The following is a 25,820-nucleotide window of genomic DNA, read 5'->3' on the forward strand; positions in this document are numbered from 1 at the left end:
GGTGGGACGGCCAGCTCTAGAAGAGTCCTGGTTTTTCCAAACTTCTTTTATTTAAGAATTATGGAGGCCACTGTGTTCTTGGGAAATTTCAGTGCAGAAGAAATAGTTTTGTACCCTTCTCCAGATCTGTGCCTCCACACAATCCTGTCCCTGAGCTCTACAGGCAGTTTTTTCCTCCACATGACTTGGTTTTTGCTCTGATATGAATGGTCAGCTAGAGAAATGGGAGGCCCCCAGAGCTAAACTTTAAGTGTCATAGCAAAGGGTCTTAATAATTATGTCCATGAGAAATTTTAGTTTTTCATTTTTAATACATTTTCAAACATTTCTAAAATTCGGTTTTCACTTTGTCATTATGGGGTATTGAGTGCAGAATGATAAGGAAAAACTTGAATTTTTTTATTTTAGCACAAGGCCTCAACATAACGAAATGTGAAAAAAGTGAAAGGTCTGAAGACTTTCCGAATGCACTGTAAGGCCGGGTTCCCACGGGACGGATACGCTGCGTAAAAATCACACATCGTGTCCGATCTTTGGAACAGAAATTCCGCTGCGGAGAAAAGCCATTCATACTTACCCCCTTCCTCCTCTGACGTCTGCTCCGGGCCTCCCTGGATGATGTTTCAGGCCATGTGACGCTGCAGCCTGTGATTGGCTGCAGTGGTCACATGGGACGCAATGTCATCCCAGAAGGCAGGACTGCATGAAGAAGGAAGGCGTTCTGGGAAAGTATGTTAATTTTTTTCTTCTGGCTTTGCGATTTTTGTGGCGTAAACACTGTGATTACGCCGCAAAAAAACGCAACGCTTGGCTTTCTGTTGCAGGTTTTTCAAAACTCGCAATGATAAATGAACAAAAACGCACCATAAATTGACATGATGCAGAATTAAATTCCGCACCGCAGGTCAAGTTATTAACGTTTATGATGCAGTTTTTTCCGCAGCATGGGCATGAGATTTTCTAAATTTCATCCACTTTGCTGCTACTGTAAATGCTGCGGAATTTCCGCACAGAATTCCGTTGTGGAAATTTTGCAGTGTTTAAACTACGTAGGAACCCGGCCTAAGCCTACTGGGCCCTAAATAAGGCAGGGCCTAATAAACTGTCAGTGAAACACTTACATGCATAAGACATTTCAAAACAGAACTATTGTAATGTATTATATAAGAGATTAGAGGATCACATGTTCAAGTCTCATAGTGGGACAAAGATGAATTATAATTAAAAAAAAAGTTACATTTAGTTTACAGAACAAAAATACAAATTAAAAAAAACACAAAAACAATTCTCTTAGAAAACGAGTACTTTAAATGGGTATAAAAAAAACCGACAACTGATCCCACAAAAAAACAAACCCTCATGCAGATACATTGACAGAAAAAAAAAGTACAGCTACTAATTATCTTTTTTAAAAAAAAACAAAGGGTACTTTTATTGTTCAAAAGTAGTAAACCCCCAAAAAATATATATTTGGTAACACCGTAATTAAATCGATATAATAAATCGATATAATAAAGTTTAATGTCATACAGATTGGTGATCTTATGGTCTATAGGGTACCATCGATCAGACCCTCACCAATCTATTGTGTATCTCCTATCCACTGTCTATGTGATAAATGTTGCATGTAAACAGCTATTTTTCGGGTAGCGATTTTGGAAAGTCCATGTACACACATCATATAATACTCACCTTTTCAACTCTAATTGTAATGATGAAATCTGAATCCCAAAGACACATGCTTGCATATGTGTTTTTGATCTATAGGCCTTATTCACACGTTGCAGATTTGATCAGTGTTTTTCATAAGTATTTGTAAGCCAAAACCAGAACTGGATCCTAAAAACAGGGAAAATATATACGGGTAAAATTTATACTTCTTTTCTTCTTTGCATCCACTCCTGATTTAGGCTTCAAAATACTGACCAAATCTTCAATGTGTAATGAGGCCTAAAGGTAAACCACACAGAAACTAGAGCAACGTGATTGTCAGCTGAATTAGGGTATGTGCACACGATAACTGCATTTACGTCTGAAATTACGGAGCTGTTTTCAGGAGAAAACAGCTCCTGAATTTCAGACGTAATTGCTCGTACTCGCGTTTTGCGGGGCGTCCATTACGGACGTAATTTGGAGCTGTTCTTCATTGGATTCAATGAAAAACGCCTCCAATTACGTCCCAAGAAGTGTCCTGCACTTCTTTGACGAGGCTGTTATTTTACGCGCCGTCTTTTGACAGCGACGCGTAAAATTACAGGTCGGAGCCGTTTTTTTGGTTACCTCAGATCCCACAAAAAATTGAATAAAGTGATCAAAAAGTCTCATGTATCCAAAATGGTACCAATAGCAACTACAGCTCGCCTCCACAAAAAATAAACCCTCATACTGCTCAATCGATGGAAAAATTTTAAAAAAATGTATGACTCTCAGAATATGGCGACACAAAACAACATTTTTAACAATTAGCATTTTTCTTGTAAGGGCACAGTCAGACGTGGCAGAGTTGCTGTGGAATTCTGCTGCGGACAGTCCGCAGTGGAAATCCTTAGCAGACAGTTTGTCCATTGGTTTCCACACCTTTTTAGTTATCTTCGTGCAGATGCTGCGGAAAACTCCGCTGCAGACCATAGGCTGCGGTGCAGAATTTTCAGTCCGCAGCATGCACTGTCTGTTGCGGAGAAGAAGCAGGATTTCTCTGTGTATTTCAGCCTTTGCGGAAAACACAGCGGACTTCCCACAGATTTCAGTTTTTGCATTGCAAAGTCTGAATTACCTGTCAAATATGCAAATGTTGGTGCAGATTCGTTGCGTAATTGCCCCAAATCTGCACCAACATTTGCAGCAGAAAAGTTCCGCCACGTCTGAACGTGCCCCAAAAGTAGTAAAACACAAAAAAAATATATATACATTTTGTATCGCACTTATCGTATTGACCCGCAAAATAAAGTTAACATGTCGTTTTTACCACTCGGTGAACATCGGAAAAACGTAACCCGAAAAGCAATGAAGGAATCACAGTTTTTTTGCCCACTCCACCCAACAAAGAAATGTTTTCCATCATCCCAGAACATTATGTGGTACAATAAATGGTGCCATTAAAAACTACAACTTGTCCCACAAAAAACAAGCTGGCTATGTCAACAGGAAAATAAAAAAGTTATGGCTCTCAGAAATGCATGGAGGAAAAAACAAAAAATGGCTGCGGCAGGAAGGCGTTAGATAGTATACTGTAAAGGAAAATCGCCATTTAGGGCCTCCTGCACATGGCCGTAGCCGTAATCACGGTCTGAGATTAGGGGCACAGACAGCCGCAGGCAAGTCACAAAAGAATTTGCGGGCCGTGCTCTCATTATGAAGTATAGGAGCACGGCTCGTAAATTCAAAAAATAGGATGTCTCATTTTTTGCGGATCCTTTCTACGGCCCGGACACCTTCCCGTAAATATACGGGAAGGTGTCCTTGGGCAATAGAACTGAATGGATCCGTACTTTGATCCGCAATTACTGTCGTGTGCATGGGGCCTAAGTCACCAGTTTCCAGTCTATTTTTTTTTTTCTCTAGCGAACTTTCTTCCCTTTAAAAAAAAAAAGTAGCAAATCATTTATGAAATCGAATTTGATTATTGTTTCTTTGGGCTGTACCTTGTTTTGAATTCCTTTTTCGAATATGTGACAGGTTTGCTAAATAATAAAACTATACAAAATATCAATACAAGCTTCCTTTTAAACAATAGAAATTACTCATTTGTTAGAAATGCAGAATAGCAATGGCAACTACTTAACTGCCTAATCCATGAACTCTAGCATATATAAAAGTTTCTAACCTTGTTAGTATTCCAAATGTGCAAGAGCTAGGGCACATATTTAAGGGAATATGACTGCAGGAACAGACTAAACAGGGTATGCTTGTAGATAAAACAATACATGATAAAACCATATACCCCCACAACAGCTAAAAATAGTGAAGCTAACCCTGGTCGAGGTCAGAGACTTATTGGTCTGTATAAGAGCTGAAGACACAAAACTATACAATGTTTTTAATTTACCCGATATGCAAAGTTGCTTCATTTCTTATTTTAGATGTATAGGAGCAGGGCCGGCCTAAGGACAGATGGCGCCCTGTTCGAAATGATCTTTCGGCTCCCCCACCAGCATCATAAAAAAAATGCCCCATAAAAAAAGTATAATGCCCTCCCACAGTACAATGCCCTATATAGTGCCCCCACACAGTATAATGCCCCTTTAGTGCCCCCATACAGTATAATAATATTTAATAATAGAATATATTATAACCCCTTCAAGGACACAGTATTTTGTCCCCTAATTGTGCCCACACAGTATTGTGCCCCTACAGAAAATAATGTATGCTTAGTGGCCAACACACATTATAATGCCCCCCTCCCCTGGCTGCCACACACAGCCCCCTCTTGTAGATAGTGGCCCCGTGTAGATTATGCCATATCCCTGTAGACAGTGCCATACACACCACCACCTCCCCCTTGTAGACAGTGCCCCCAAACAAAAAAAAATTGTACTCACCTAGGCCCGTTCCCACGATGAACTGAGCTGCTCCACGACGGGATCCTTGCGTAGGCCGGCGTGATTCTGTAGCCCAGTACAGAGTTTCCCAACCTTTTCGGACTCGAGGCACCACTAGAAAAATACAATTTCCTCGGGGCACCCCTACCAAAAATGGTTTTGAGAAAGACAGAAAATGGCTAAAAACACTCGTAGGGTATTTTCACACATCGTTTTTCATAAGGCAAAAAAAATCAGCCTCAAAAGCCCTTCAGGAATTGACAATGTTATTTGACTTTTTTTTAAGCCGTTGAAGCTAATGCAAAAGACACAGGCACAAAAGCATCAAACAAGTGCCGCAGGTATTTTCTGTGTCCTATTAATTTCAATTGGAGGTCAGAGGTGGAAACCACTTGAAGACCATCAGTCCTCCACTCACAATAACATGACCATTAGCCCCCCCACTCACAGTAAAATGACCATCAGCCCGCCACTCACAGATTCCCCCTGTGGATAGTGCCACACAGCCCCCTTGTAGGTAGCGCCACACAGCCCCCTTGTATTTAGCGCCACAAAGCCCCCTTGTAGGTAAGCGCCACACAGCCCCCTTGTAGGTAGCGACACACAGCCCCCTTGTAGGTAGCGCCACACAGCCCCCTTGTAGGTAGCGCCACACAGGCCCCTTGTAGGTAGCGCCACACAGGCCCCTTTGTAGGCAGCACCACACAGCCCCCTTGTAGGTAGCGCCACACAGCCCACAGCCCCCTTGTAGGTAGCGCCACACAGCCCACAGCCCCCTTGTAGGTAGCGCCACACAGCCCACAGCCCCCTTGCAGGTAGCGCCACACAGCCAACTTGTAGGTAGCGCCACACAGCCCACAGCCCCCTTGTAGGTAGCGCCACACAGGCCCCTTGTAGGTAGCGCCACACAGGCCCCTTTGTAGGCAGCACCACACAGCCCCCTTGTAGGTAGCGCCACACAGCCCACAGCCCCCTTGTAGGTAGCGCCACACAGCCCACAGCCCCCTTGTAGGTAGCGCCACACAGCCCACAGCCCCCTTGCAGGTAGCGCCACACAGCCCACTTGTAGGTAGCGCCACACAGCCCACAGCCCCCTTGTAGGTAGCGCCACACAGGCCCCTTGTAGGTAGCGCCACACAGACCCCTTGTAGGTAGCGCCACACAGGCCCCTTTGTAGGCAGCACCACACAGCCCCCTTGTAGGTAGCGCCACACAGCCCACAGCCCCCTTGTAGGTAGCGCCACACAGCCCACAGCCCCCTTGTAGGTAGCGCCACACAGCCCACAGCCCCCTTGCAGGTAGCGCCACACAGCCCACTTGTAGGTAGCGCCACACAGCCCACAGCCCCCTTGTAGGTAGTGCCACACAGCCCACAGCCCCCTTGTAGGTAGCGCCACACAGGCCCCTTGTAGGTAGCGCCACACAGACCACTTGTAGGTAGCGCCACACAGGCCCCTTTGTAGGCAGCACCACACAGCCCCCTTGTAGGTAGCGCCACACAGCCCACAACCCCCTTGTAGGTAGCGCCACACAGCCCACAGCCCCCTTGTAGGTAGCGCCACACAGCCCACAGCCCCCTTGCAGGTAGCGCCACACAGCCCACTTGTAGGTAGCGCCACACCGCCCACAGCCCCCTTGTAGGTAGCGCCACACAGCCCCCTTGTAGGTAGCGCCACACAGCCCACAACCCCCTTGTAGGTAGCACCAAACACAGCCCACAGACCCTTTGTAGGTAGCGCCAGACAGCCCACTTGTAGGTAGCGCCACACAGCCCACTTGTAAATAGTGCCACACAACCCACAGCCCCCTTGTAGGTAGCGCCACACAGCCCATAGCCCACAGCCCCCTTGTAGGTAGCGCCACACAGCTCCCTTGTAGGTAGCGCCACACAGCCCATAGCCCCCTTGTAGGTAGCACCCCCTCTTCCTGTAGATAGCACCACTGTTGCTCGCTGAAGGTGCGAAATCCCCCTGTGGCCGGGGATTCGAAAAAAGAGAAAAGCTCTCGAAGTACATGTTAATAGGGCTCCATTAGCCTGACGGAGGCCAAAAGAGTGACTTTTTGGCCTCCATTGGGCTGGTATGCATCAGTCCAATTTTTTTTTTAAATGGAACAGCGTAGTAGACTATGCTTTTCCATACAACCTAATCCCGTTAAGAAAAATTTATACTGTGCGGTATACAGTTTTTTGTTTTTCTTTTAACATCGGAGCCTTAGGGTGACATGCCATTGTATGGCATATGTCACATGCATACATTGAACATATGCGACATGAGATTTTGAATAGCTTTTCATGAGGTATACGTTTAATGGATACCATTATAGTCTATGGTGAAGGATGCCACTGTTAGGCATCCGTGAATGCCGACAAATATAAACGTAGTGCAATAATTTGATGCGAATGGGGCCTAATGAGGACACCCTCCTACCATATGTTTGTCTACTTTGCACATGTAACTTTAGAACATACTTCAGACTAAATATAGATAAGATAAAATTCCCAGTAAAATTATGCAGTAAAAAAGTCAGTAAGAAATGTAGGAAAAATAAAAGAATATTCTATACTCACCTGGTAAATCCCCAGATGTTCCACCAGTGGTCCCGGCCAGTCTTTGTTTACTTGTCCTGCAGTGATCATATACATCCACGCCTGCAGCTGGCATGTTAATGTATGGCATGTCATCGCTACAGCAAAGTAAACAAAGACTGGCAGGAACCACCGAAGCATCGACACTAGAGAAGGGGAGTAAACAGGTGAGTATTGTTTAGTATTTTTATTTTATTACATTTCCTTCGGTCAGGGAACGTTTTTCAATTCTCGGAAAAACCCCTTTATAACTTCCTCTACAGTCAATTTGTCTTTGCCTTGTTGTCTTTCTTCTGAGTAAACAACTTGTTTTATAGAAAGTCCCTGATCACGTTACATGACTCATCTTTTTCAAGTATGACCGCAATTATAAAATCTTCTCCCCATTAGATATTCTATTTATTGTATAGATCATAAAAAATAAAATGCTGTTAAAAAAACAATCCAGTTAAAGGGGTTGGCCAGAAAAAAATATTTTCTAAAAAGTGTCCTCCAGCCTTTATTTGCCTTCCCTAAAACCCCCTACATACTTTCTAACAAGTTTCTGATTGATTTCAATAGTCACTGCTGCTCTCTGTTTGTTTACATCCCTTGCTTCAGGTCCTCGCTGTTTCCTGCCTTGTAATCCACCATACTCATACGACCTTCTCCCAATGAAGTAAATGGGAGAAGGCTGTAATAGGGTGAGTCCACACGGAATTTGTTGTGAAAATCCACAGCAAATAGAGTAGCAGCAGAGTGGATGAGATAGAACAGATCTCATCCACACGCTGCGTAAATACTGAGCGGAAAAATCGCTCTAAGGCTATGTTCACACGGAGTATTTTGGGGGAGGAATATCTGCCTCAAAATTCCGTTTGGAACTTTGAGGCAGATATTCCTCTCCCTGCACGCCGATTTTCGCGGCAATTATCGCGCCGTTTTTCGCCCGCGGCCATTGAGCGCCGCAGGCATAAAACAGCGAGAAATACGCTTTCTCCTGCCTCCCATTGAAGTCAATGGGAGGTCAGAGGCGGAAGCGCCCGAAGATAGGGCATGTCGCTTCTTTTTCCCGCGAGGCAGTTTTACTGCTCGCGGGAAAAAGACGCCGACGCCTCCCATTGAAATCAATGGGAGGCGTTCTCGGGCCGTTTTTGCCGAGTTTTGCGACGCGGTTTCCGCGTCAAAAAACTCGGCAAAATACCCCGTGTGAACATAGCCATAAATTGACCTGCCTTGCTGAATTTTATTCCGCAGCATGTCAATTGTATTTGCGTAAACGCTGCTTATTGCATAAACGCTGCAGCCAATTACAGGCTGTAGCGGCAGTCACATAGAATGAAACATCATCCCAGGAGGCTGGCCTGGATGACGTCAGAGGGCCGGCCTCCTGGAATGATGTTTCATCCCATGTGACCAAACCTGATGGGCAGAGCCTAACGGCTATCATGGCTTCTATGCACAGAACACAGAGGAGAATCCTGCTCTCCTTATCCCTATCTATCACATATATATATATATATATATATATAAAGAAGTTGCAGCTGCATGGAGGACATTATACAGCACTAATGAGCAGTGTAGATGAAAATCTAGCACTAGGGTGAGATTTACATCTTACCAGCAGCATCTCTGTGTGTTTCTATATGCTCCTACTTCCTCCCCCTGCTCACCCTTACCCCCATACATAGACTTACGCCTCATGAACATGACCGTGTGCGCCGGCCGAGTCCCGTCAGTGATCCGAGGAAAGATAGAACATGTCCTATCTTTCCTCAGGTTGGAGACTCGGATCATTTTTCACGGACCCGATTCACCCGCTAAAGTGAATGGGTCCGTGAAGACTGTCGGGTGTCACTCGGATGCCGTCAAAAACGGCCCGAGTGGCACAGCGGTCGTGTGCATGAGGCGTTATATGCAGCGTGTGTGTTTTCTGACTCACTCTCTGTCTGCTCCCTGCTCTTGCTCCCCCTCCATAGAAAAGTTATAGCCAGGCAGTGAAGAGGAAACCCCCACCTTCTTTAGCCTTTACTTCTTCTCTGTAACTAGGGTCGGCCAATGCTTGACAACAGAGAGGGAACAGCATATTATAGGATGGGAGACACCTAGTGGCAGTAACTTCACACATAATTTACATAAATAAAACAACTACATTTTAACAGTAAGTCAATTACAAAGTTGTTTTATATCAGGTATACTGTCAGAGCAGCATAAGTGGTTTGAAAAGTTAGTGTCCATTTACAGGTAAACCATACCAAACTTGGAGCAGGAGACATGTTGCATTGAAGAATATGCAGGCAACGCTTATAATACAAAGTATAGAACCACTTTAATGTAAAAAAACAAAAATAAACAAAACACAACATCTTTAGTAGCTAATGTATGAACAGATGTAACAAAATATAAAAATAGATTAAAGTTAATGTATTTTTATAGTCACAATACATCTAAATCTGTATTATTTAAATTTGCTGTATAATACAGTTTACTGTTCCCCGTAATCAGTGGTTCCATGCTGGGGACTGTCTGTCTGTAATGTTCTCCAGGAGGACTGCTGTCAGAAAGGCCAGAAAAATCTCGTCCCACCAATCAATACTTCGTCCCGAATTTCTCCAATTAGGAGAACTTTCAGAATAATTTAGATACATTTTTGAGAATTCTACTACAAAATTCTTTTTCATAAGCTACACTTTTAGGATGCAGACTTTAGGTTCATTGTTTATATAAGCAGTAGAGGTCAAAGCTCAGATGCCAGTTATATCACTGCAAAGAGGCACCAGACATGGATGCCTTATACAACGTCTTCAATAAAATGAGAGCATCTGAACTGGCACTCAAGTACACGTATTAGTAATGATATGTCATAGAGCATCTGCACACACAGGAGTTACATGACTGATACATGTGCTTAGGCACTGAAGATTTACACCACAAAAATTGAGCAAAACATCTTTAGACTTCCTTCCGTGAAGGCTGGTGACACTTTGCTTTGGGAAAAGCTATCCCTAGGGTTCCAGAAACAGTAGCGGACTTCTATGGAGGAACCAAATAGGTTCAGAGAGATGAAGAATTTAATGGTGACACTTCTGCTCATTAGATAATAGGGGATAGCTTATAAGGTGAAAGCGCTTAATACAAGGAGAATGAAAGGAAAGAATAATGTGAGCTCACTGACAAAAATCATCGGTGACCTAGTACTTTTATGCTGCCAACGTATCGGCCACGGTGACACTGCATCACCTACTGACTGACTGACTTGAAGACTTTTTATGTACATGAAAAGCTCACTTCAAGACTTTATCAGAGAGTTAAGAAAGTTTTTACTGTAATGCTTATTCATTTCACTATAGACACACCACATAACCATGGCCTGCTATATCCCAGCAAATGGGAGTAAAACGGACCCATTTTCAGGATCAATAGGGATGCCAGAAGTCAGGCACCCAACGATTAATGTTTTATGACCTAGTCTATCGATTGTGTTAATAATTGCACAACTAATGTCTGTTGATGGAAAAGTGACCAATGTGTGACTTCATTTACAGGTAGAACAACAGTGCAGAGGCTACTATTCTCGCAAGGACCTTAAAAAGAGCAATGAGCCAGCTGTACAGGTTGATCTGTACTATGAGAGCCTTTGTGGAGGTTGCCGCAAATTTCTTGCTCTTCAACTCTTTCCAACCTGGCTAACGTTAAATGAGATTATGAATGTTACCCTGGTGCCTTATGGGAATGCGCAGGTGAGAATAAAAGCCAATATTTACAGTTAAATTATGTTTTGGACTCCAAAGTAGTGTTAAAAAAAAGCAGTACGTTTAAAAAAGCAAATAAAGCGCAAAATCATTATAACTTTTATTTGTCTAAATGCAAATGCACTGAAAATATTACACATTCAATTCCAAATCAAAATATTAACAACATTTATCCAGTTTGTGTTAATCCTTTACAGAAAGTAAAGAAAAAAGAACATTAGGATGTTCAATAAAATAGCAGTGCCAGCATTTTTCTTTAAAAACTCAAAAATTTTATTATGTATAAACTGAATCAGATTTCACTTTACTGAACTAATATTTAGTGGCATAACCATTGTTTCTGAGAACTGCTTGACATCTGTGTTGCATGGAATCGGCCAACTTCTGGCACCTCTGAACAAGTATTTCAGTCCAGGAAGATTGGATTACATTCCACAGTTCTTCTGCATTTTGGGTTTTGCCTCATAAACCAAATTTTTTATGCCACCCTACAAGTTCTCTATGGGATTGAGGTCAGGGGCTTGGGCTGGCCACTCCATTACCTCAATCCTGTTTGTAACCAAGATGTTGTTCACATACTGGTGTGTTTTGGGTCATTGTCGTGTTGAAACATTTCAAGGGCATTTCTTCCTTGGCATAGGGCAACATGATCTCCTCAGGTATTTTGATATATTCAAACTGATCCATGATCCGTTGTATGTGATAAATAGGCACAACACCATGGTATGAGAAACATCCCATATCATGATTTTTGCACCACCATGCTTTACTGTCTTCACAGTGTACTGTGGCTTGAATTCAGTGCTCGAGGGTCGTCTGACATACTGTCTGCTGCCACTAGACCCAAAAATAACAAGTTTACTTTTATCCGTCCACAAAAATGTTGCACCATTTCTGTTTGGACCAGTCATTGTGTTCCTTGGCATATTTTAACCTATTCAGGACATGTCTTTTTTTGAACAACGGGACTTTATGGGGAGTTTTTGCTGGTAACTTGGCTTCACTTAATCGTCTTCTGATTTTAGCAGTTCTCACTGGTAACTTCAAATTAATTTCTTTTTTAGCTATTATTTTTTAGTTTATAAAATTATAGATATACAATTCATAATAATAAACAAAGCTTTTTACATCCATAAAGCAATAGAAGTAACATAAGAAAAAAGTTAAAAAAGAAGAGAGAAGAAAGAAATTGAGAAAAGAAAAAGCTGAAGAAATAGCCACTTAGGGTATGTGCACACGTAGTGTTTTCAGTCATTTTTTGGGCCATAATTGTCCCAAAAAACGGCTGAAAAATCGGAAGCAGAATGCTTCTAAACATCTGCCCATTTATTTCAATGACAAAAACTGCGTTCTGTTCTGATGGGGCGTCTTTTACGTGAAAAACGCGAGTTTGCTTAAAAAACGTCTGAAAATCAGGAGCTAATTTCCCTTGAAAACAGCTCTGTATTTTTAGACGTTTTTGATTTTGTGTGTTCTTATCCAGGGCATCCATCTTTCCTGGAGTAAATACTTTCCCATCTCCCAATCTAATCCTAGGACTTTCTCATACTGAAAATATGTATTTACTTTATTTATTACTACAGTAATAAAAATACATTTTATTTTTTTCCAGTTGAATGCAATTACATTTCGTGCTGCATCTAAAATTCTGCAACAGACCCATCTGTTTCCCTTGGCGATTAGATTCACTCTCATATTTAATAGAGCTATTCTATCATAAGAATTTCTTTAAGTTCTCCAATAATTTGATTACTTAGAGCAGAAACTTCAGACCAAAAGGTATTTAATTTTCCACACCCCCACCAAATATGTAACAAATCACCCGTTATCCCACAGCCTCTTCAACATAACCCGTTGTTATTGGAGTTGAACTGGGCCAATTTTAAAATATTAGTAACACATGTGGTAGGCGTAGTATTACACATGGACCCTGTATCTCTCTGTTGGACCCTGTATCTAATTCTACCACACGGTAGGCTTAGATACAGAGTCCAGCAGACAGTAATCTGATACAGTATAAGATTACTGTCTGCTGGAGCCTTGTATCTAAGCCTACCATGTGGTAGGCTTAGATACAGGGTCCAACAGACAGTATCACATATGGGCCCTGTATCTAAGCCTACCATGTGATTGGCTTAGATACAGGGCCCAGCAGACAGCATCACACAATCTGTGATCCTGTCTCATGAGCCCTCTAAGCCTGCTACATCGTAGGCTTAAAGGGGTTGTCCAGTCCCTAAACATTGATGGCCTATCCTCAGGATAGGCCATCAATAGCTAATGGGTCGGGGTCCAACTCCCAGAACCCCGCCAATCAGCTGTTTTAAAGGGGCCACAGCGCTCGTACGAGAGCTCCTCCTTCTTCATTTCCCTCACTTGCTCACATTGTGAGTTAACGACACGGATTCACAGTATCATCAAGTAACCAGAATTAAGGGGAAGCAGCTCTCGTACGAGCGCTGCGGCCCCTTCAAAACAGCTGATTGGCGGGGTCCGACCTATCAGCTTCAGCAGACAGGGATATTAATCTTACCCTCCTCTTCTGCCGCAGCGGAGGTCCTTTCCTGACTCTATCCAGGGTTGGGATGTTGTGCGCGGCGCATAGCATTGTGACGTCATGCGCTGCGCACAGCGCTGTGATGTCAGGACCTCTGCTGCGCTCCGGAACCAGGCGGGTAAGTACTGTCCGCTACTATAGTAACAGGGGCCCGCGGCCCCAGTTACTATAGTAACTTTTTATTGATGTGGTGCGGGGGGCCGTGGGCCCCCTGGCTTCGGGGCCTGGTCTCAATTGCGACCGCTGCGACCCCTATAGCTACACCACTGCCCTCTGATCCATTTAGGTTGTACAGCTTCTTATAATAATCTGCAAGAGTATCGACAATGGCCCTGGGGTGAAAATCTTTTTTTCCCTTTGCGGTCTTTTAAAAATTCTATAGTTTTCTTAATGATATAAGTTTTAGTTCTATTGCTTAAAATCCTGTCAGCTTTATCTCCTTGTTCGTAAAACCTAGCTTGCTTTTTCCACAGACTTTCCCTATACAACACATTCCAAATTATTATGCAAATGTTATTTTTCGCTGATTTTCCTAAATAGTCGATGCAAATGACAGTCAGTATAGTCTTCATGCCATCAACCGTTGGAGTATAATGCAAATTTTATTGAACAAACCTCCTAATGATAACACATTTTTTTTTATAAGTAAAAAACTCAAAATGCACTGTTTCAAATTATTATGCACAACAGAGATCAAAACATTTTAAAGGTTGTAAAGAGAACTAAAATGGTAATTTGTTGAATTTGCAGCATCAGGAGGTCATATTTACAGAAATCAAAAGCTCTTTCAATAAAAAAAAAAACTTAGCAGGCCAAGTTACATGTTAACATAGGACCCCTTCTTTGATATCACCTTCACAATTCTTGCATACATTGAATTTGTGAATATTTGGACAGTTTCTGCTTGAATATCTTTGCAGGATGTCAGAATAGCCTCCCAGAGCTTCTGTTTTGATGTGAACTGCCTCCCACCCTCATAGACATTTTGCTTGAGGATGCTCCAAAGGTTCTCAATAGGGTTGAGGTCAGGTGAACATGGGGGCCACACCATGAGTTTCTCTCCTTTTGTGCCCATAGCAGCCAATGACCCAGAGGTATTCTTTGCAGCATGCGATGGTGCATTGTCATGCATGAAGATAATTTTGCTACGGAAGGCACGGTTCTTCTTTTTGTACCACGGAAGAAAGTGGTCAGTCATAAACTCTACGTACTTTGCAGAGGTCATTTTCACACCGTCAGGGATCCTAAAGGGGCCTACCAGCTCTCTCTCCCTGATTCCAGCCCAAAACAATGCTCCGCCACCTCTTTGCTGACATCGCAGCCTTGTTGGGACATGGTGGCCATTCACCAACCATCCACTACTCCATCCATCTGGACCATCCAGGGTTGCACGACACTCATCAGTAAACAACACGGTTTGAAAATTAGTCTTCATGTATTTCTGAGGCCACTGCAACCGTTTCTGCTTGTGAGCATTGTTTAGGGGTGGCCGAATAATAGCTTTATGCACACTTGCAAACCTCTGGAGGATCCTACACCTTGAGGTTCGCGGGACTCCAGAGGCACCAGCGGCTTCAAATACCTGTTTTCTGCTTTGCAATGGCATTTTAGCAGCTGCTCTCCTAATCCTATTAATTTGTCTGGCAGAAACCATTATGCCTTTATCTGAACGAACCCGTCTGTGCTCTGAATCAGCCACAAATCTTTTCACAGTACGATGATTACGCTTAAAGAGGCTCTGTCACCAGATTTTGCAACCCCTATCTGCTATTGCAGCAGATAGGCGCTGCAATGTAGATTACAGTAACGTTTTTATTTTTAAAAAACGAGCATTTTTGGCCAAGTTATGACCATTTTCGTATTTATGCAAATGAGGCTTGCAAAAGTACAACTGGGCGTGTTGAAAAGTAAAAGTACAACTGGGCGTGTATTATGTGCGTACATCGGGGCGTGTTTACTACTTTTACTAGCTGGGCGTTGTGTATAGAAGTATCATCCACTTCTCTTCACAACGCCCAGCTTCTGGCAGTGCAGACACAGCCGTGTTCTCCAGAGATCACGCTGTGTCGTCACTCACAGGTCCTGCATCGTGTCAGACGAGCGAGGACACATCGACACCAGAGGCTACCGATGATTCTGCAGCAGCATCGGCGTTTGCAGGTAAGTCGATGTAGCTACTTACCTGCAAATGCTGATGCTGCTGCAGAATCAACTGTAGCCTCTGGTGCCGACACGATGCAGGACCTGTGAGTGACGTCACAGATCTGCACTGCCAGAAGCTGGGCGTTCTGAAGAGAAGTGGATGATACTTCTCATCAGAAAGCCCAGCTAGTAAAAGTAGTAAACACGCCCCGATGTACGCACATAATACACGCCCAGTTGTACTTTTACTTTTCAACACGCCCAGTTGTACTTTTGCAAGCCTCATTTGCATAAATACGAAAATGGTCATTACTTGGCCAAAAATGCTCGTTTTTTAAAAATAAAAACGTTACTGTAATCTACATTGCAGCGCCGATCTGCTGCAATAGCAGATAGGGGTTGCAAAATCTGGTGACAGAGCCTCTTTAAGTTTTCTTGAAATATCCAATGTTTTCATACCTTGTCCAAGGTATTGCACTATTTCACACTTTTCGGCAGCAGAGAGATCCTTTTTCTTTCCCATATTGCTTGAAACCTGTGGCCTGCTTAATAATGTGGAACGTCCTTCTTAAGTAGTTTTCCTTTGATTGGGCACACGTGGCAAACTAATTATCACAGGTGTCTGAGATTGATTACAATGATCCAAAGAGCACCAAGACACAATACCATCCATGAGTTTAATTGAAAAACGAATAATTAAATGTTTGACACTTAAATCCAATGTGCATAATAATTTGGAACACGGTGTAGTTTTCAAAAAGGGCTCATTTAATTTGAGAGCGCACTCACTCAATCTCATGCAGAACACAGGACAGCTTAATATTCCTATATTCTGATTCTAAAAACAGAAGTTTTGACTTCATAGCATCCAACATTTTAGTTTGATCACTCCTCCATTTGTGCATGAGCTTGATACAGTACCCCCTCAACACCGCTTTGTGTGCGCACCATAAAGTATAATCCGTTACTTCGTCATTGTCATTAGCTATAAAAAATAATAAGTTTGTTTTCCTTGAATATCTAAGACAGAACTATCTGAGGTTAGCAATATGTTTTTAAGATGCCATCTATGAATTTTAGTTGACATACCTTTGATCTTACAAACCAATATCACTGGGGCGTGGTCAGACCAAGTTATCGGAGATATAGCCGTTGATTGTATGAGACTGATTAAAGAGATGCTTGTTCAAAAAATGTCAATTCGAGAATATGATTTATGTCTACCGGAAAAAAAAGTGTACTTGATTTCATCCCCATGTATATAGCGCCATAGGTCATGGAGATTTTCCTCCATACCAATTCTCTTCATATCATCCCTATGTGTCTTTCTGCAGCTTTCAACCAGTTTCAGAACTTTCCTGATAAATTAATTTTGGCCTCTATTGGGGGCATAAAGTAGTTCCCCGCTTCCTTCTGCGTCTTTCAGGTTTTCGTTGCCACTTCAAGGCATTTGAGACCATTTTAGCTGAGCAGCCTATAATTTGCTGCACTTTTCTATATGTTTTTCCCTCTCCAAACAAGCTTTTAATCAAAGTACGTTTTTCATGAGAACAATGTCTGGAACGACCCATTTTCCCCAGTATTTCAGAAGGAACGGCACTATAACCAATATGTGCAACATTTGCCACCTTCATGTCGTAAATAAGGGCCAAAATTGACCCCTGTTATTCCACAGAATGAATCACTTCACCAATTTAACTCCACAATGCTATTATTTTGAACAAGCCCCTTTCAATGAATGATTCAATGACTCAGAATGAGCGGCATGCATGTCCTAATTGTTGGCTCTGGGTTTTTTTCTACTACTCTACTACACTTACAAGTAAATTATTTACTATGTAGAAATATCACTTCTACCAAAAACATTGATTTATCAGGTTAATGATGTTGGAGTGCTATTTTTTTTTAACACTACTGTATTTAATATTTTTGTACTGTATATATGTCTGCCAGTAATATCAAGTTTATTTACACTTTACGATACATTCACACGACAGTGAAAAATGGCCGTCTCACGGATGTTTTCAGAACAATGAAATTCTATGGGTGTATTTTTTTAACGGTCCATGAATACCAGCTGTCAAAAAATAGGACATGTCCTATTTTTGGGCATTTTCACGGCAAGACGGCTCTCATAGAAGTCAATGGATCAGTTTTTACCGGACGTTTTTCAGGAATCAATCCTTGTAACGGTCGGTAAAAACTGATCCTGGCCAAGGACTCCCCACACATAGCGCTACTTTGATCGCTGAGCCTGGGAAAGCCCCTGACAGCACTGTCCATATATAGTCAGCAGAGATGAAATGCCGTGCCAGCACATGAACACTCCAGTAGATACATTACATACTCACAACACCACTGCGACTGCAATTGGCTGCAGTGATGTACCGGTATGGCATGTAAACATGGAAGGCTGAAGAGCTTTGTTACTTTAACACTATTCTGTAGTCAGGTTTTTTGTTTTTTTTTAACCTGAACAAACCTTTAACGCCTTAACGACCAGGCCTATTTGGGCCCTAATGACCGAGACTTCTTTTTCGATTTTTCATCTTTGCATTGCAAGAGTCATAGCTTTTTTCTTTTTCTGTCGACGTAGCCGTATAAGGGCTTGTTTTTTGTGGGACAAGTTGTATTTTTCAATGGCACTATTATTGGGTGCATATAATATATTCATTAACTTTTACTAACTTTTTTTAGGAGAGGAAATTGAAAAAAACCAAACACAAAACAGCATTGTTTTTCGCATTTTAAAATTATGCTGTTCACTATGTGGCGTAAATAACATGTTACCTTTATTCTATGGGTCAGTACGATTACAGAGATACTTATTACTGCCCTGAAAATAATTGAGTCAGGCCACTTTCACATGACAGTATTTGTGAACAAAACTAAAAGTCGATCCAAAACGTGGAAGAAGTGCAAGTATTTCCATTATAGTTTTTTGCTGTGTTTGTCCCATTCCTAATTTTGGTTTACAAATGCAGATGCAAACCACTGACTAAACTACTGCCATGTGAAAGTGCGCTCATGCAGATAGCATTCACTCGATGCTGTAATGCAGAAAATATGTAGTAACATCCAATAACAGAAAGTACAAAAACTTTACAATGTAAAAATAAGTAACACATAAAAATTTAAAATCAGCCATCACATTTTGTGTATGACTGGAGTGTTGCTTAATTAAAGTATTATGTTTATGGCCAGCGTGGGTGGTTTTCCTATCTTTTGCCTGGATCAAGTTGTAGAATCTGGTTGTTTGTATCCAGGTCCGGCAACCATGTAGAAGCTCCAGAATACAAAGGTGCCACAGTCCATTGTGTTATATACTCATTTTGTCCATACACAGAATCTTTTTGTTTATTTTATAGGAGAAAAATGTCTCTGGAAAATGGGAGTTTACATGTCAGCATGGACCAGATGAATGCTATGTAAACACAATAGAGGTTTGTACATTAACGCAAACATTTGACATAAAACACGCCAGACTTATTATTACAAAGCTGTGGTCAATCAATTCCAGTTACAATTAATTAACAAAAATAAATCAGAGAAAACATGTTACTCCCATCATGCCTCAGGGCTCACGCACACATCCGTGACCTTTTATACGGCTGCAAAACACGGATCCGCAAAACACAGACCGCATATGGATGGCTTCCATTGAATAACGGACCATTTAACGGACCATTGAATAGAATGGGCGAGACTGATCTGCAGAAACGAACAGGAATAGGACCTGTTCTATAATTTGTAGAACGGACACACGGATCCCCAAAAGAAGAAAAAAAATTATGCTTGAATGATCCCATAAAAATTAATGACTTAGTGTGCTATCCGTTTTGCTTTTTTAACGAAGTGTGCATGAGCCCTAAGACTGGGTTCCCACAGTGCAGATTTGCTGCAGAATTTGCCTGCATTTTGTAAGCCCAAACCAGAATTGGATCCAGGAGAGGAGGACCTATAAGGCCTTTCTTTATATACTTCTTCTGTTTAGGTTCCGTTCCTGGTTTTGGTTTAAAAAATGCATGCAAAATCTGCATTTTGGGAATCCAGCCTAAAGCAAACATTTCAATTTGTGGGAGATTCCTTGCCCTGTTCATACTGTCTCCTCCTACTAAGTAATGGCATTTGTTAGACCAGCTCAGAAGTGTGGGGGTGACACCCACTGGCATGGCAAACTAACATGAATGCATTTACTACACTAGTAGTAACTACTATAATTCTATGGGTAAAAATACAGGGCTGTACAGTGCGGACATTTTTGGTAACGTGGTATAAACATAAGAAACTTGTGTCAGTGTTGTACTTTACCGATAATTAGATTAATATGTAATCATTTTATTGTCACAATGCCAAGGCCAATTCACAAGCAGTACTTTGGTGGAGCTACAGCCACAGATCACCACAGCAACCGGATAAGTTAGTGATGTTCCATTCCCAAATTACTTTATATAGCATCGGCTTTGGGCAGCTGTGATACCAGACACAACCCATTGACAAGCGTGGCACTGTTTCTAGATAACCCCTTTTTTTAACTAATCATGGACAATCCCTTTAAGCATGTAGCATTTTAGAACCACAGTATGGTCTGGTTATCCCCATAGACTTCCACTTGCAAAAACACAATTTTGAAAGACCCATGTAAAAAACAGATGTACACTATTTACATGTTCTACATAAAATAGTTCTACCAACATTTCCTTAAACACTGGCCCACATTTAGGGTATGTTCACATGGTGCAGGTCACTTCTTGGGACGTTTTTGGAGATGTTTTTCATAGACTATAGAAAACAGCTCCAAAAACGGGTGTAAAAGACGCCGCGAAAATTGCGAGTGGCTTAAAAACGTCTGAAAGTCAGGAGCTGTTTTCCCTTGAAAACAGCTCCGTAATTTCAGAAGTTTTTGAGTTTGTGTGTGAACATACCCTTACTGATGCTGTCTTAGGCTGGGTTCACACACACTATTTACGGACGTAATTCGGGCGTTTTAGCCCCGAATTACGTCCAAAAATGCGTCTCAAAAGCGTCGGCAAACATCTGCCCATTCATTTGAATGGGTCTTACGATGTTCTGTGCCGACGGTCATTTTTTTTACGCGCTGCTGTCAAAAGGCGGCGCGTAAAAAAGACGCCCATGTCAAAGAAGTGCCTGTCAATTCTTCAGACGTAAATGGAGCCATTTTCCATTGACTCCATGGACAAACAGCTCCAATTACGTCTGTAATGGACGCAGCGAAAGACGCCTGCACATGCCATTACGGCTGAAATTACGGAGCTGTTTTCTCCTGAAAACAGCTTCGTAATATCAGCCGTAACGGACGCTGCCGTGTGAACATACCCTTAAGTTGCAGTCACACACAGCAGTTTTTATTGCAGAAATGTATGCACTTGCTGTAGAAACAACTCCATTCAGATGAATGGAACAGAATTTCTGTCACATAAAATTTCTGCAACAAAATCTACCGCGTGTCACTGCACTCAAAGAGTATGTTCACACAGGGTGGATACGCTGTGTAAAAGCACACAGCATATCCGTCCTGTGCGCTGCAAGGAATTCCGGCCGAAAAACCGAACCAAATTGTGATGCAGTTTTCCGGCCGGAATGTCCGATGCGGAAAACTGCACAGAAAAAAAAATGGATACATACCATGGCGACGCGTCCCTCCCAAGGTCCTAATATTCTGCAGCCCTGGGATGACGTTTCATCCCAAGTGACCGCTATAGCCTGTGATTGGCTGCAGAGGTCACATGGGATGAAAAGTCATCCCAGGAGGCTGGCCTGGATGAAGAAACACAACTTCTGAGTTAGTATAAGATTTTTATTTTCTGAGTTGCGTTTTTTTGCGGCAAAATCGCTGCTTTTTTTTTCCACCGCAAAAAATGCAACATCTGCCATTTGTTGCAGGTTCTACCTCCTCATTGAATTCAATGGGGAAATCTCGCAACAAATAAGCAGTGTTTACGCAATTACAATTGACATGCTGCGGATTAAAAAAAAATGCACCGCAGTTCAATTTCTGAGCGGTTTTTCTGCTCAGCATTTACGCAGCGTGTGGATGAGATTTGTTCAAATCTCATCCACTTTGTTGCTACTGTATTCTACTGCAGATTTTTCGCAATGAAATCCGTTAGCCTGTTAGCTTTCTCCTACTTATACCACCTTTGGTTTGGCTTATTTTGCGACAGAATTTTGTGCCACAGTTTTGGCGCACTTTGGCACATTTAAAGCCACGCCCCTACCCCACTAAATCACGCCGTTTTTCTAGACACTTAAAAAGCGTCTAGTGGGGTGCAAACAACATAATTGTACCACTTACATTAATATCTTACTGAGTAATCTTTGCGCTTTATATTTCTAGGCCTGTGTTATGTATCATCTACAGGACATAAGAAGCTTTTTTCCTGTTATTTTCTGCATCGAATTTTCCTCAAATTTGACAAGTGCTTTGGAGCCAGTAAGTGAAAGCGACACATATGGTGATGCCATAAACGTGTACTTTTTTTTTTTAACACCTTTGAAATGGTTGGGTTTTTTTTTAAATAAAAATGTGTATTAGTGTGATTTGTGCAACTTTCGAAATACTTTTTACTTTTTTGAGATACAGCTGCTTTGTATCGTATCCTGTATACAGAGCAGCTGTATCCTGCGCTGAAACCTGAATCCGTTCGGTCTGCGGGACTGACGGTTTCAGTGTCAGTGGGTCCTGCATGTCTCTGACACGTAGGATCGAGCGGTTACCAATTACATCTAGCCCTGTCGGGCTTATTCTGATGTGCCGTAAAATGGCTTATGAATCGGAATATTGCGCCCGTAGACGACCGCTTGGCTTTCCAACAAAAGCTGATCAGAAACAAAGCGGCACACCGCTCACCGCTTCTGTCGTTTCATTTTTGCAATGTCAAAAGATTTATAAAAGTTTAGTTACATGAATGTAATGCAGTTGCAGGAATTTAAATGAATAATATACAATTTGAACTGAATCTTTTCCCACAGATTAAGGCTGGATTCACACGAACATGTTCAACTGTCCCGTACTGTAATCATGTTTTCAGTACGGGACAGTTGTCCTGCAGCGAGGCAGGGACTCCTAGCGTCGTACATAACTATGATGCTAGGAGCCCGGCTCCCTGCACTGTGTTCGGTCCGAAATACGTTCCGTCCTTTACGGACCGAACATGCTCGTGTGAATCCAGCCTTATACAATCTGCTCAGCTCCTCCCGCTGTACAACAAGCTATGCGGAGATGAAACTGCATTCACACGGCAGCATTTTGGTCAGTATTTTGCATCAGTATTTGTAAGCCAAAACACAGAAGAGGTGCAAAGGTTTACATTGTTCTCTGTGTAGGTTGGCGCTATATAAGTAACTGAAATAATAAATAATAATAATAAATAAATAGGTTCCACTCTTGGTTTTGGCTTCCAAATGTGGATGCAAAATATTGATCAACATAATGCAGTCTGATCTCCGCATAGCTTGTTGTACAGCAGAAGGAGCTGAGCAGATCGTATAAGTCTGTGGGAAAAGATTACGTTTAAAATGTAATTTATTCATTTAAATTGCTGCTCATTCTGTAACTAAACTTTATTAAAACTTTTGACATGTCAAGCAAACTACTGACCAAAATCATGGTGTTTATAAAGCTTTAAGGCTGTTTAGTGAACATAAACAGTATCTTTTAAATGTCCACATTACCATTTTGATCATGTGATTTTATTCATTACAGTGCCTTGCAGCTTATTACCCGGAACTGACAGTCAAAACTGTAATGGCCTGTGTGAATGGTGACCTGGGTAACAAAATTATGCACCAGAATGCCATGCAAACAGATGCACTAAATCCTCCACATGAGTATGTGCCATGGGTGGTTATTAATGGGGTAAGTATGTACAATATTGGAGTAGAGTTCCTTGAGCTCACCAGCGATGATCCTTAGGGCACCCTCCATTTATACAGAACATGTGCATGTCCACTTTTAATGGCAATCTTTGTTGCGATCATTGCACACAGAGGACATACAAATCGAGGAATAAAAGCTTATTTATTAATCATCCCATAAGAAATAGACCCTATTAACAAGTGATTGTGCTCCAAGTCAGCTCCAAATGGGGTTGTCTTCTTGTGGATCATTGGGCCCATTATTGTGTCAGAGCCACCGGGGATCCCCTTGAGGGAGGGCCAATCCAATTGTGAGTACGTAACATTTTGTGTTTTTGTACTGTGTGTAATATAGAAGAAAAAAGTATCTAGCAACAGCAATTCTCCAATATCATGAACCACCTTGCTATGAAGAAATAATATACAGTAAAACTTCTTTGAGACAACCACCCAAAATTGCATTGAAAAATGGTCTTCAAGAGGGGTGGTCCTCAAAGAAGATGGCCAATTATACATATCATATGAAAAACTGCAAATCTGTCATAGGAAATTTGGTCTGGATAGAGTGGTCTTCTGGAGGTTTTACTGTATAAATTAGTTAATTCCAGCCAAATGAATCTTGAAAATTAAAGAGGTTCTCCATGTAAATACAGTAGATTTTTACAAAAATACTAACACTTTCTATAATTTTTTGTAACAGTTAGGCATGGTTTACATTTTGCAATACCTCCTTTCCCCTAAATTCAGTAGTCCTGTCTTGAGCTAAAAACAGGGATGTACTGCCTGACTACACCACTGAAATGATTGTGGTTGTTAGGCTTCATGCCCACTTCAGTTTTTTTCCTTCAGGGTTCTATCCGTTTTTGTCACTAAATAGCACCCTGACCCATTCATTTCAATGGGCCCATGCACACTTCCATTATTTTCACAGATCCGTGGTTCCATTCCGTCAAAAGTAGAGCATGTCCTACTTTTATCAGTGATTCAGTGACCGTGGGGCCCATAGAAGTCAATGGGTCCGTGAAAAAAAACGGATGGTACACGGAAGGCTTCCGTGTGCCGTCCGTTTTTGACGGATCCGTTGCTCTAGCAACGGCAAGGCATGCCAAAGTTCACAGACTGGGACATGTGACAAGTTCAACTGAAGTTCAATACCTTCCGTTTTTTTAACACGGAAGCCAAACGGAAGCACAATGTCCGTTTGAAACGGAAAAGCGGAACGGACACGGAGTACACACGGAAACCACACGGATACCATAACGAACACACGGATCCCTGAGAAATGGCCGTGAAAACGGTGATGGAAGTGTGCATGAGGCCTAAGGCAGTGTATTCTTAGCCACCAGTCTATTTAAAATGACTAGGCTGTCCAGCTATAAGTTGGATTGGCACTCTAGTGGCAACATGCAATATTATTAAAAGAACGAATTTAAACTTGCAAAATACATACACGGATATTGAATTTGTAGCTTAATATTTACTGCAAGTCACCAATAGGAACTAAGTATAGCACGGTCTACTCCATCTCACGATAAAGTGAGCATCCTATGACTGTTCGTTCTCCCAAGCTTGAATATATACAGTATACACTGGTTACAATGGGATTCACCAACAATCTAAGGCTAGATTCACATGAGCGTGGGGAAACTCGGTCGTGATAAACGTGATGTTTTTCACGTCCGAGGTGGATTTGAGCCTATGGAGGCATCCGTGAAAACGGAAGATATTAGGACAGGTTCTATTTTTCAACTGACCCTTCACATGGTCCGTTGAAACAACGGCTGTGTAAACGGCCCAATTGAATAACATGCGTCCGTGTGACGGCCGTTGTTTTAATGGCCATCACACGGACGTATTAAACGCTCGTGTGAATCAGGCCTAACGTGTATGAGGAAGTCCAACTGTCGGGGGATGATAGCATTTTACCATCAGTTATCATATGTGTATTGCCAACTTTAGGAGAAGTGCAAAGCATGTTTTATATTGAAGGTAGGCAACCAGCATTCAGCATTAGGGCCAGTTCACACAGAGATTTTTGACACGTTATGTGATGCGGCAACTGCGTCGGAAAACGCGCCAAAAAACGTCTGAAATTGCCTCCCATTAATTTCAATGGGAGGCGGAGGCGATTTTTTCCCGCGAGCGGAAATACCGGCTCGTGGGGGAAAGAAGGGACATGCCCTATCTTCGGGCGTTTATGCTTCTGACCTCCCATTGATATCAATGGGAGGCAGAAGAAGCGTATTTCACTGTTTTTTGCCCGCAGAACTCAATGGCAGCGGGCGAAAAACGCCACGAAAATCGGCGTGCAGGCAGAGCCAAATCTGCCTCAAAATTCCAAACGGAATTTTGAGGAAGATTTTCCTCCTACAAAAAACTCAGTGTGA

General features: G+C 42.1%; 1 protein-coding gene across 1 annotated transcript in view; it reads left to right on the plus strand.

Annotated features, from left to right (window-relative positions):
* Positions 1-25,820, plus strand: part of IFI30 (IFI30 lysosomal thiol reductase) — a 67,483-nt gene that overhangs the window by 3,721 nt on the left and 37,942 nt on the right. Inside the window, exons 2-5 of the mRNA XM_075850034.1 lie at positions 10,650-10,844; positions 18,924-18,998; positions 21,914-22,009; positions 23,282-23,434. Coding sequence (XP_075706149.1) covers positions 10,650-10,844; positions 18,924-18,998; positions 21,914-22,009; positions 23,282-23,434 — 519 coding nt within the window. The remainder of the gene's footprint in view (positions 1-10,649; positions 10,845-18,923; positions 18,999-21,913; positions 22,010-23,281; positions 23,435-25,820) is intronic.

Source organism: Rhinoderma darwinii, chromosome 1, assembly GCF_050947455.1.
Source record: "Rhinoderma darwinii isolate aRhiDar2 chromosome 1, aRhiDar2.hap1, whole genome shotgun sequence".
NCBI lineage: Eukaryota > Metazoa > Chordata > Amphibia > Anura > Rhinodermatidae > Rhinoderma > Rhinoderma darwinii.